The sequence below is a fragment of the Nematostella vectensis genome, chromosome 10, assembly GCF_932526225.1.
Source record: "Nematostella vectensis chromosome 10, jaNemVect1.1, whole genome shotgun sequence".
In the NCBI taxonomy this organism is placed as follows: Eukaryota; Metazoa; Cnidaria; class Anthozoa; order Actiniaria; family Edwardsiidae; genus Nematostella; species Nematostella vectensis.
The window spans coordinates 11954780-11967097 of record NC_064043.1 but is presented as its reverse complement, the minus strand read 5'-3'; the positions used below and the strand labels follow the sequence as shown (position 1 = coordinate 11967097).

Genomic DNA, 12318 nt, shown 5'->3' with positions numbered 1-12318 from the left:
CCCCTAAATGGAGTAAGACACATGACCCGTGTAAGAAGTGTGAAAGAATAGGTGAAAGGTAATATACTGTATAGAAACGGTTTTCGGTACGAATTTCGGTCCGAGTGTTCGAAAATTCCACCGGCACCAAGAAAAAAGGGGCTACATACATTCTTTCGGGCGTGAACTCCATTGGCAGCTATTGGCATATATTTTATTTACACATTTTCTAAAGATATATACAGAGGCTACATTCCAGTCTTCATCAGGGGTTCTGCAGTAAGCAGCAGGAAACAATCCAATCTTGTGGTAACTGCAGGCATTTCCTTTAACAATCATTTACATTTACTTCAACCACCTTTTTACTCCAAGAATGTTCAGTTAATCCCAGGGATGTAGCCAGGGGGTGGCCCAGGGGGCCTGGAACCCCCCCCTTCAAGCAGCCAAAAATACAGTAAATGTATGAGACTATCTAAAATACAGTGGAAAATGCCTTGAAAAAGCCTTTTGGGCCCCCTCCTGTTACAAATCCTGGCTACGCCGCTGAATCTAATGAGAATCCTTGTAATCTTCAACAGCAGTCTGAAAAAAATAATTGCAAAAATAGCAGTCTGAAAAAAATAATTGCATAAATAGCAGTCTGAAAAAAATAATTGCATAAATATATTTTACGAAATTTAGGTGACAAACCTGTGACACACAGGATTTTTTTTTGCCAAATGAACAGTGTGCCAGAATGGTTCAAAACTTCTCAGTTTAACATGTGGAAGATTATCATTGTAGAAAAGTGACAGCAAACAGCTCCGTAATTTTGCCTTATGTGGGTCATCTGGTGAAAACACCCAAAACCTTGCAACAATTTTCTTATGTGGGAGAGTTGAAAGTTATGCTTGTACAAGGTTTACCTCAAAAGCAGCGAGCGCATGTTCACACATCGCAGTCAGTTCAGATAAGCCCCTCCTAAGGACATCTGAGGCGGGTGTCCCTTGGGGACAAACAATAAATACATCTTAGATTCTCAACCATATTAGCCTGCTTGCAGGCATTAACCCTTTTTTTTTTTTCGCTATGCGTTAAGTCGTAGGGCGTTTACCCACGGTTTTTTTTGCTATGGTCACCATCTTGTTTTAGGCCACGCTAGCTTGGCGCGAGTGACCACGACTTGGCGTTTAGCAAAAAAAAACAAGTAAACATAGTGAAAAAAGCGAAAACACTGAGTAAACATAGCGAAAAAAACACTGGGTAAACACCTGCAAGCAGGCTAACACCATATCAATAATAAAGTATACAATATTAACTCAAGCAGTTTACTTCAGAACAAACTATTTGAAGCTTCTAGAACTTACATTGTCACTGTCATGCTTGGTTAAAATTAAGCTTAAAAAAATGATACTCAGTATAATGATTATCTCTATATGAGGGTGCACTTAATGCAATTTCATGTTCAAAAAGGACACCGGTAGATTCAGACTCTACAATAGGAAGATTAATGAACAAGAAAATAAATATAGAGAGGGATGGATAATAAAAGAAATGTACCAGAATTTTATATATACAATACAATAGAATCCTTATTTACAGAGCGAATGAATACCCACCCAGTCCACCCCCCCTTGGTATAGAAGAAAAGATTACCATGGGTTTGTATCCTCAGATTGATTTTGCTTTCAGAAGGGTGAGGAATACTGTATCCACAGAACTTTACATCTGGGCTGTTCAATGAGAACAAAAACACATGTTTGTAAGGCATGTTTGTAACACAGGGGGGACTCTCCCTAAAATGTACATATGCTTGTCCTATCCCTTTGCATATAAAATTCGCCCAAGTGCTATCCCGTAGGGTCTTCTGGAAATCTGCTATCCCTTAGGGTGTCTACCAGGAGACCCAACCCCAAAAAATAAAAATCACACTCCCTGTTACAGATTTTAGGACTTTCTGTTTAATCAAATTTCAATCAGTTGATCTCATGTCAACTGTCAACTAAAATAAAACTTAGAAACCTGATAACTTGTTTGTTTTATCTGCTATCCCTTAGGGTAAAATGTATTTTCTCTACAAGCATACATTTTTTAGGGAGAGTCCCCCCACCCCCGGGCCCTCTGCCTAAACACGCGTAAGACTCTGATGAACTGTGATTTGAAGACAGGACAACTGTACAGGACCCGAAATGATCCCAGGACCCGAAATGATCCCCAAAAGTACCCCAACTGATCCCGGGACCCGAAACAATCCCCAAGAGTCCCCGAAATGAACCCCAAGGAATTACAGTAATGGACAACTAAAGGAATGTGTAAGGATTGGCTTTCAGTTTTAAAAACATATGAAACATTTAGCTTTGTTTGTGTTATTAAAAGGAAATTTACATTAACTAAAACTATAATATTAAGATTTTTATATACGACTGCGGGGAAAATACAGTGGTTGAGTCAGAAATTGGGGTCAACTAACAATTCCTGTGATAGTAATTTGAGGAGCCAGGCGTGGATAAATCATTTTTACATAACAAGCCATAAAAGATAGTCTTTACAGATGGGACATGCTGCTTTACATAGGAAGCGAAAAGTTTTAAAGTTATTTTTTGGCATGTTTGTTTTCGGTGAATGAAAGACCTATCATATCATGAGATCATGCCGGGGTGTACGCACGACTACATGAGGAAATTCAAAACTCACATAATATTGCTTTCACATCTTCTTAATATTTTGCATTGGTAGTAGAAGGGTTGTTCGAGTGTATTACTCAGTGTGCTTTTGTCCTTCCATCTTCTCGGCCAAACCGGCTGCCTAAAATGTGTCGGTGAATATTCGCTCGTGTGAACAAGGATTTCGTGGTGAAATACATGTTTGGTTGTCAGATGAATATTAATTTTTAGGGGTGATGTTTACCGGAAATGAGATTTATAGTGTCGGAGTCATGTGTCGGAACCGCAAAATGTTAAGAGTGTGATGGAAGGTCAAAAGTTTGGTTGATCTGAGCAAAGCTGTGCTATGGTTATGCTATATTCCTTTCAGTAGCAATTTAAAGTTGTGTATTTGTTTTGTACTCTGTTTATGTGTTTAACGCAATAATGTAATAAATAGAAGTATTGTGTTGGAATTTAATATTTTTAAGTCACGTTGTTTAGAAACCGAGTCGCTGTTAACCCTTTATTATGCTTCAAGAATTGCAAGTATTTCTTCTGCTTTCCCTTTGTCCATTACCGTAATTCCTTGGTGTTGATTTCGGGGACTCCTCGGTATCGTTTCGGGTCCGAGGATCAGTTGGGGTACTTTTGGGGATCATTTCGGGTCCTGGGATCGTTTCGGGTCCTGGGATCATTTCGGGTCCTGTACACAACCCCGGGAGTACAAACAAAGGTGATCTAGGAGAAGCAGGTACTAATGAGCACATGCAAGTGAATGCTGCAACCGGGTAAAGAAGCGATCCTGGGTTAGCTAGGACAGGCAACCTAAATTTCCAAGACCCGGAATGATTGGTTTTTGACCATCGAAAAACAACTGATAAACCAGGAGGGGCAATTGTAATATCCTTACGCCGTAAATGCTTGCGGACATTAAAGGACTGCACCAAGTAAGGCAACTACTTCCATGCCAACCAATCATAAAAACCAAAGAAAAACAGCAGCTCTTACCCATCTAATGATTCATTATTAAAGGTGGTGATATTTAGTTGACAAAAATATTTAAGTAGGCAAAAATAAGTTATTTTAAGCTTAAATAAGGCCTTCTAAAAAACAGGTTTCCCCTTTCCTTTTTTTGTTTGCCTGTGACCAACTATGCAACCATATGACAGAATTGCGACTGGACACTCACTTTTTCATGATGATGTATCTAAGCGAGTTGCCAAGTGTGTGGTCCTCGTCATGTAGAACAAATGTCATGCAGCTTTCATCGTCAGGGTCACCAGTCGGGACCTAAAAACATGTAATCAAGAACCTTAATTTTTGCAGCGTTTGCGAAAAAAAAAGGAGAGTTTAGAAATCGTAATTCCACGTGTTGATATTTCAAAAACAGTGTCAGAATAACCGTGCGATGACAGCCAGTTAGAACATTAAGAGACCGTTCCAATATGTTTCTGTCTGCATTTTAAAATTAAAAGCAATCATAAAAAAGCAAGGGATACTGGTAAGGCGAAACATCAACAACTTACAACTTCGAGTTTGTGTTTGACGCCGACTTCTTCTTCATCCGCCATCTTGACCGTGACGAATGTGAGACCTGGGGTAGAATCACATGACCCTACCTTACCGCGCAGGCATAGACTCTAGTGACCTTATCGTCGTAAAAGGAAAATGTAACAATCAACAAAAACTGTATGCAGTAAGGAAACATCAATAAGTTTGTACTTCTATACGAATACACAAAGGTGGGCCTAGCCGGTAATTTGTTAATAGTTCAAGTGTCTTACTTGTTTTGGCGAGATTTGCGTGGGGTAACCTAGTTTAGGTCGTGTGACGTAGTTTAGCAAAGTGACTAAAGACTTTATCATATTGTGCTCGTTTAGTCGTAGTACGATTTCTGGTGTTGTTATTTTCATTTTCTGTTAGTACCCATTGTTGTCATTGGTTCAAACATTTTCGACGTGAAATCCCAACGGAAATCCAACATATATCTAATTTCACTGATGTTTTGAAATTGAAGCTCAAATGTCATGTATATGGTAAAGTTTTTAGCCTCGTCCCCATGCTAGACCCTTGCTGGCATAACTAGAAAGAAAAACTATAACGTCTGTGTTGGTGTGGTGTAGACAAGCTATACAACAACACAAGGTTGAAATAGTATGTTGTACGACTCTGTAAAACAGAGTAGTTGCGCTAATATTTTGATTGTGCTCCATCAACAAACTTTTGATTGATTACACCAGGTTGTTTAAGTTTAACTTGATATAAAAGTACTAAAGCACTATTTACTAAAGGGTTGAGTTGATCCCCCACTTTCTTGAATGCAGATGATTTTCGTTCTTTATATCTAAAACATCATTTAATCTTCACAATGGTTGTTTTCCAGATAATCATGCCAATTCTCTACAGTGTGGTGTCAAGAGGGACCACTGTCCTCGCTAAGTTTGCCGCATGTGCTGGCAACTTTGCTGAAGTAACAGAGCAAATCCTTAGCAAAATACCACCTGATAATTCCAAGCTAACATACACTCAAGGAAGGTAAGATAGTGTTTAGCTGGAGTTGATCCAGGATTTCTTGAGGGGGGGGGGGAGGATCAATTGGCGGAACACATGACACATTTTTTTAAAATCAGCTCTCATGCATTTCTTCATTTCTTCTATTTTTCTTGAAAGGGAAGGGGGGAGGGCAATTTTACCCCTTGACTGTCATACACGCAAGAAGGGTGCAATATCACCTGTTATTTAAAGAAGCAACATATACCCCAACATATACATGTGTTTTAAGTGAAATATAAACCCTTGGTTTCCGGAAAACCTCTACCTGGTAGGTATGTATGGCTTTAAAATAGCATACTAAAGATTTCCTTGTATTTTTTCAACAGTTATTTGTTCCACTATATATCAGAAGACAGGATTATCTACCTGTGTATCACAGATGATGTTAGTTGAGTTTGGGAAAGTTTATTAAACTGCTTGTATTTTTAATATTGTTTAGGGAGTGTTCATTAGATACACCCAGGGTGGGGGGGAAGGAAGATATAATGGGGGCTCTGAAATTTTAAGGTGTCTAGAGTAGAAATCTTCCCTCCCCCCTCGGTGTTATTAATAAACACTCCCTTAGTCTACTGAAAAATCTTAAACTCTAATCTTTGCTAGGGTGCACATATTATAGTGAGGGTTTGACTGAGGTACTTAATTTAAAGTCTGCTTATGGTGCTCTTATAGTGAGGGTTTGACTGAAGTACTTAATTTAACCCATTGACTCCTGGCTTTTTTTGAGCTGAATTTACAAAAAAAAAGACTGAAAACAGATACCTCCCCCTATTCTGAGTTTTATACAGCCCGTCAAAGTCAAACACAGCTGCACCTAGTCAGCGGTATCCAAGCTTTCCAACAGTGCTTTGCGGTCCCCACTTTTAATCCCTCGTCGTTGTGCTGAAGCCAGCACAAGTTGATGGTTGCTTGTATTTTTCATCAAAAATACAGCTATGAGCATATTAGGAGAGTGTCTCAGGACATCATGAAGTCTTTTGGGGCATAATTGAGTGCTTTGCTTATGGATATTTGCAAGCAAAGGTGGATTCATGATGATTTTTTCTTGTTTGGCTTTGCCTGGATGAGAAAATAATTTTCTAATGAATCACCACAGCTCTCCTAAATGCTGTCTTTTCTGAAACCAAATTGATTCCAAAATTGTTTACACTGCTATTCTGGGTCTGTATGACCTGGAATTGATTTGTTTGGCCTCGGGGTGAAAAGACTAAAAACCATCTGACTTTGGGGAGAGGAGTGTTGACTGGCCCTTCCCTCGTGAATTTTCCCCTGGATCTCCCAGAATGCTTTGCAATACGTAAAGACATCTTCATGGTTTTACAATCCTTCAAGGAGTGGACATTGTGTCTTGAGGCCATGGAAATGTACCTGGAGGATCAGAATAAAGGTATATATTTGTGTCTTGAGCTGTGTTTGCTGATCTCTCCCCCTTGTGTGGTATTTTGAGCGTTATATTGAGAGTGGTGATTCTGCTTTTCTCTCCTTGTTCGATTTGAGATTTGTCAAAGAACCTGTGCTATTTTTTGGCTTAAGAGTAGATGCCAACACCTTGGTTAGATGTATATCTGCAAGACCATTTATCCCTTAGACTGATGCCTGAGTATCTTCATCTTGTTGTGTTTATTTTGCATTTATGAATTTTTTGGGTTGTGGGTACTTCCCAAAGCCGGTACAGGCCGGTTGAGGGGTCATAAAGTCTGCTTATGGCGCACTTATGCTCAGGGCCATACGTGATATATGTAAAAAAAGACTGGGTTACAATACACAAGACTTTAAGAAGACTGAGGGCGGGGGGGGGGGGGGGGGGAAGCACTGCCACACCTTTTTCCTTATTATTCTATAAAAAGACTTTGAGACACTGTCCCCCATGGCCCCTATGGCAAGGGCAAGGGTGAGTTATGATATGAGACTAGGTTTCTTTAATTAAAGTAGAACATTGATACAATATGCCAAGATACTGGAAATTTGCATTTGTTGTTTTGAGAATATTCTTTTATTATTTTCCATATTAGATTTAATAATTAGTTTTTTTTGCTTGGAATTAATATTGCTATACCAAGTATCACTATATGAGGTTGATTCTCTATTTTATACTGTACAGTATACACATTATAATGTACTGTAAAATATGACTTTTGCAAGGAGTTTTATATATATATATATATCTTTTTAGGCTTTTGAAAGATCGCAAGCATTTCTTTACTTGACAGAAATTAAAAGAAGGTTAGTAAACTGTTTATGATAACAGTTATTCTCTCTTGATCTCTGAGTGCATACTAAAGTGACTGACATTAGGTTTCAGGCAGCCTATCATGGAAGGGCGCAAACCGCATTACCCTTCGCCATGAACAGCGAGTTCTCAAGAGTGTTGTCTGCAGAGATGGTATGTCAAATATTAGATCTCCGCTTTTACATTGTCATGGCCTCCCCAAAATGCTTTGTTAAGCATTTTATTATGTTTTTGGAGATCTGTTCACTGTACATACAAATCTGTCACCGCAATATCATTTTCATTAGTACCCACAAAGATTTGTCCAAAAAATGCCTTCCCTGTGACATACAGATTTGTTTAGAGTTACCCAGATTTAACCCTTTCACTTCTAGAAACATTATTCAGACAGTAGAGAGGAAGGAAGTAGCATTGCTAAAGTCCAAGTAGAGCTTGATGAGATTCGGGGCATAATGGTGAAAAATATAGGTAGGTAAGGATTACATGAGTGGGTGGTATGTTCTATTGTATTTCAGATTGCTAATATTTTGATGCTGTGTTTTTTTTTTATTTATTAAGTTTTAATCGAAAAGAGAGGTTATGTAGTTATAAAACTTTTGTAGAATCCAAGCTTGGTTTCATGTGTAATGCTGTCTCTTTTGCAGTGATGTGTAACTGAAAAACATGCATTGCTTCTAAGGACACTAAGGTGTTAAACAAAATGCAATTCTTTTCATGAATATGAAAGAACTGACATAACTCATTTTCATTTATTTGCATTTGGAATGGTACATGAAAAGAACAGCATCTAAGCTAGGCCTAAATAAAACTCTAAATGGAGCTAAGAATTTAAGAATTCCCTCTGGTTGAAGGGTCTTCAAATACTATTCACAGCCCCCTTCTCAGCTAACCCTGGGTAGGTGAGTATTAAGATTCAACAGAGCTGTGATGTGGGGAACTTGGGGCAATAGTTTTGAAGCCATTTGATTTAGTCAGTTGCCCATTTAAATAATGACCATGCTGCTTCAGCACTGTTCTAATAATTTTAGATAACAGAAGAAATGTGTTGACCTCCCCAGATAGTATAGCTAGCAGAGGGGAACGCTTGGAGCTCTTAATAGACAAGGCGGAAGACCTGAATAGCTCAGTAAGTTGTTGTTGTTGTTTTAAATGTGAAAAAATAAATCAGTATCAGACATCTGAACTTTTTATTTTTGTTTTGTTATCAGTCCCTAACATTCAAGAAGACAAGTCGAGGGTTAGCACGTGCCATGTGGTGGAAAAACGTGAAAATCACATTAATCCTGATCGCCATTTCTATTGTGAGTATAAAAACAGCATTTAACCCATTGAACAGGCCGGTTTAGGGGTCAATGTGTTTACTCAAAACCAGAAGGAAATGAGTCTGCCAGAAAACCACAGATGTTTACTACACCATGACCAGCATCAAGCACACCTTACTTTTTTCCCCACCAACACAGCCATTAGCCATCTCCATACCACACCATATTATTATTTTTTTTTTCTTTTTCACCTACCCACCACACACCACCACAACCTATTCTATAGTCCCACTTTATCTTTTCACCACCCTCCACCACCTACTAGTTGAACCTATCCACCTTTTCACCGTAATTACATTACTACCATCTCCACTCTACATTACCTTACTAGCCATCCTTCACCATCACCCTCCAACATCACCATACCATATGATCACACCCACCTCACTACCACACCACTTTCGTCTTGGTACGAATACCCGATCCAAACCAAAAAAACATAAAGACATTGATTTGGCTGGGGTGGAAGTACAATTTTTGTATTTCGTATCTGCAACATTTTCACTTAAAATGGCTTTTCAATGCTTTTTGTTAAGATTGTTTCCTCTCTGTGTTAGTCTACCATAATGAAACACAGGCCATTGAGCACCCTGATAATAATAATGAGAGTGTCTAAGCAGGGCTACCTGAATTTTAGTCGTCAATCTATGAAATTTTTATGGCCCAGGTGGAACTTATTGCAATAGAATTTCTCTCAGCGGATTTTGAAGAAGTGATACAACTTAGTTTACATACACAATTTTAGCATCGAAATAAAGCAACTTGTCCATGCTTTATTTCTATTTCAAATATTTTCTCCACAAGTGTATTTTGCATTCTTCGCGACAGTGACTGAAATTTGTCTAGGAAACAAACTTATATGTGACAGCAACTCAGTAGGTAGCCTATTCAATACATCTAATATAGTATTAATCAGGAACACTTTTGTAATTTCTTGAGATTTTACACCAGCCTAGAAAAAGCTAGTTACATTTCTAATGAAACTGAACGTCTAGCTTTACACTCTCCACACGTTGCACTACAGTCTAGACCATTCTTCTTGCAGGTTCATCTTCTGGTTCTGCAATCGGCATTTTATCTTTCAGCGAACCTTGTGCTGGAGGCAAGTCTGTTCGCATTGGCACAAGCTTTCCCTGTGAACGTTCACATCCCCAATTCTCAGGAAGGAGATCAGTCTTCTCTCCGCTGTTGAAATCGGTAGAATGTTCGTAAGCTATAAAAAGCGGAAGCTGAATGCGTCGTAGGCATATACAACCAGAGGTCACTCTCTACCCTCGACACATGCAGCTGCCGCTTTCGATAGCTTTCGAACATTCTACCAAGTTTATCCTACCAAGTCTCCTAGCTGAGAAATGGGGATGGGCCATTGCGAAAAGACTTGCCTCCAGCACACGGATCGCTGCTAGAAATGGTGCGGTGCAAATTCACATACTGGATTGCATTTGCTTTCTTTGTAAAACCTCAAGAAAACACAAAAGTGTTACTGTTTACTAGAATAGTCTTTATTACACAACATAGATGCCCATACAGGGAAAGCCTACGTTGAAGACATTGGCAAGTAGGGCCTGATAGTGATTCTTTAGGAAATATTTAAGCGCGAGTATAGGCCAGAGAACTTATTGAATTGTGTTATACATAAAAGATTCCATGGTTTTACAATACGATCTAAATAAGATGCTTGAAACGTAGTTGTTCTGCAAAGTACGAGTACGATTATAGATTTACAAAAGTGACAAACGGTTGAACATTCAGTCATTCGGTCGGTCGGTTACTCTTATAAAAAAAGATTAGGTCTTTCACCTCTCAGTCGTAGACCAAGGGTAGTAGATCGAGTTTTAGAAGTCGCTCTTTTTAGCTCAAGTCCCCGATCTTGGATCTTAGAATTCAGCGGGTGGCTTGCCTTTTAACTCTTTCTATAAAGACTTTAAGTTTTACGCTGCCGGGGGACCAGACTTCAGTGGCGAAACATAGCTCCGACTTGACAAGGAACAGGTACTGAGTCCGCCTGACCCTGTAGTCTGTAATTTGGACACATGTCTTCTTAAGCAGACCAAGCATTCTGTTGGCCTTGGACACCACAAATAGAATGTGGGTGACCCATGTTAGATTGCTCGATATTGTGCCCCCGAGATCTTTTTCACTGTTGATGTCCTGAAGACTTGTGGCGCCAAGCTGATAATCCACCAGTGTGGGCGATTTCTTCCGTGAGACTGTCAAGTCTTCACACTTGGTAGCGTTGAAGTTTATATTTGTTTCGTCGCTCAACTTGTTTAGACTTGTCAGGTCATCCTGAAGAGCTTCACAGTCCTTCATCGAAGAGATTCTTCGGTATAGCTTTGTGTCGTCTGTGTATATATAGCGGTGTTAGTGCCTTTGTCTGTGGCGTCTGGTAGATCGTTGTTGTAGGTCCTAACTAGAAGGGGACCTACTAGGCTTTCTTGAGTTCTTTAGTTCCACCTGAAACCACAGATTGATTGACCTATTATGCGCTGATGCGGGGCCTTTTTGACCTTCTTGAGACAGCCCCGAATAATCTTGATAATCCCGCATAATGTCACCATTCACAACATTTTAGCACAACTCGTCTAGTGCAACTTTCAATCAACATTGAACCGAATGCTGGGGCCTAGCCAGGGGGTGGCCTAGGGGGCCTGGTCCCCCCTTTTAGCAGCCAAAAATACAGTAAATGTATGTGACATTATCTAAAATACAGAAGAAAATGCCTTGAAAGTCCCTTTTCGGCCCCCTCCTGTTAAAAACCCTGGTTACGCCGCTGAAATGTATTTGTGTAACTACAAATATGAGCCAAAATGACAAAAATTGAAATTCAGCCACAGTCCACGTTAAATCACACCACATTCATGAGTTAATTATAACAGACTTAAATTCCTGTGTCACAGTATAACCTTCAAAATTGTTATTTGCAGGTGGTTATTTACTTCATCGTATCAGCAGCATGTAACGGCCTAGACTGGGGCGGGTGTGTCAAGAAAAAGGGATAGTTCCTCCATTAGTCATGACCCATCCTTGACCCCAAACACAAAGCCCCTCCTACTAACTAATTACACACCCTGGACCCTCCTACTACCATGATGCACCCTGGAACCCAGTACAGTAGGGAGATGCCATTCAATCAATTCAGAAATAGTTCAGAAACAGGAATCAGGGACTGTTTGAACTTAGCCAACCAATTCTCACATTGTTTCATAATCAGCAAATACTACTGTTACCTATTTGAAGATTTTGTGTACTATGAGTGCAAATTGGGTTATCCACGTACAGTGGTTATAATTGTCTAAAAATGGTATTTTTGTGGGGACATCTATAACTCGCTTGTAATCCCTATCACTGGAATGAAATCAAATAACACAGAAGGTTGCGACAAAAGTACAAATTAATAAATTATGTTTTGTATTCTCTTGATAACCATAGTGGGTAATCCCTCTATAAATCTATTGTTAAATAAACAATAATCATCTAAAAAGGTTATTTTTTCCATCGCAATTCGCTATATCTGCCCCAAACCTTATGTGTTTCAATGGTGTCGTAAGTTTTGCTTTGACAGTACTTACATGCAGATTATCATACTGTAAAGTTTATTTCAATTTTTTGG

General features: G+C 39.2%; 2 protein-coding genes across 2 annotated transcripts; one reads left to right on the top strand and one right to left on the bottom strand.

Moving 5' to 3' along the window:
• Positions 1–176: 176 nt before the first annotated feature.
• On the bottom strand, positions 177–4226 carry LOC5510607 (DNA-directed RNA polymerases I and III subunit RPAC2). The gene is made up of 5 exons (XM_001631006.3): positions 4130–4226; positions 3793–3893; positions 1615–1691; positions 885–964; positions 177–561 (listed from the first exon to the last, which is right to left on the bottom strand). Exons 1-5 carry the CDS (start codon positions 4172–4174, stop codon positions 529–531), a joined length of 336 nt encoding a protein of 111 aa, XP_001631056.2. The 5' UTR covers positions 4175–4226; the 3' UTR covers positions 177–528.
• A 7-nt stretch (positions 4227–4233) lies between these two features.
• On the top strand, positions 4234–12189 carry LOC5510622 (vesicle-associated membrane protein 7). The gene is made up of 9 exons (XM_001631026.3): positions 4234–4345; positions 4987–5138; positions 5483–5540; positions 7327–7376; positions 7449–7536; positions 7758–7851; positions 8442–8509; positions 8592–8684; positions 11633–12189. The coding sequence occupies exons 2-9, from the start codon at positions 4993–4995 to the stop codon at positions 11705–11707; spliced, it is 672 nt and encodes a 223-aa protein (XP_001631076.2). The 5' UTR covers positions 4234–4345; positions 4987–4992; the 3' UTR covers positions 11708–12189.
• The last annotated feature ends 129 nt before the right edge of the window (positions 12190–12318 follow it).

Coding starts and splice junctions, on each gene's coding strand:
- LOC5510607 (XM_001631006.3), bottom strand. CDS start 4,174: ATGGCGGATGAAGAAGAAGTCGGCGTCAAACACAAACTCGAAGTT. Junction 1,692..3,792: donor AGATACATCATCATGAAAAA/GTGAGTGTCCAG, acceptor CTCATTGAACAG/CCCAGATGTAAAGTTCTGTG. Junction 965..1,614: donor TCTGAGGATACAAACCCATG/GTAATCTTTTCT, acceptor TTTGTCCCCAAG/GGACACCCGCCTCAGATGTC.
- LOC5510622 (XM_001631026.3), top strand. CDS start 4,993: ATGCCAATTCTCTACAGTGTGGTGTCAAGAGGGACCACTGTCCTCGCT. Junction 5,139..5,482: donor CTAACATACACTCAAGGAAG/GTAAGATAGTGT, acceptor TTTTTTCAACAG/TTATTTGTTCCACTATATAT. Junction 7,537..7,757: donor GAGTGTTGTCTGCAGAGATG/GTATGTCAAATA, acceptor TTTCACTTCTAG/AAACATTATTCAGACAGTAG.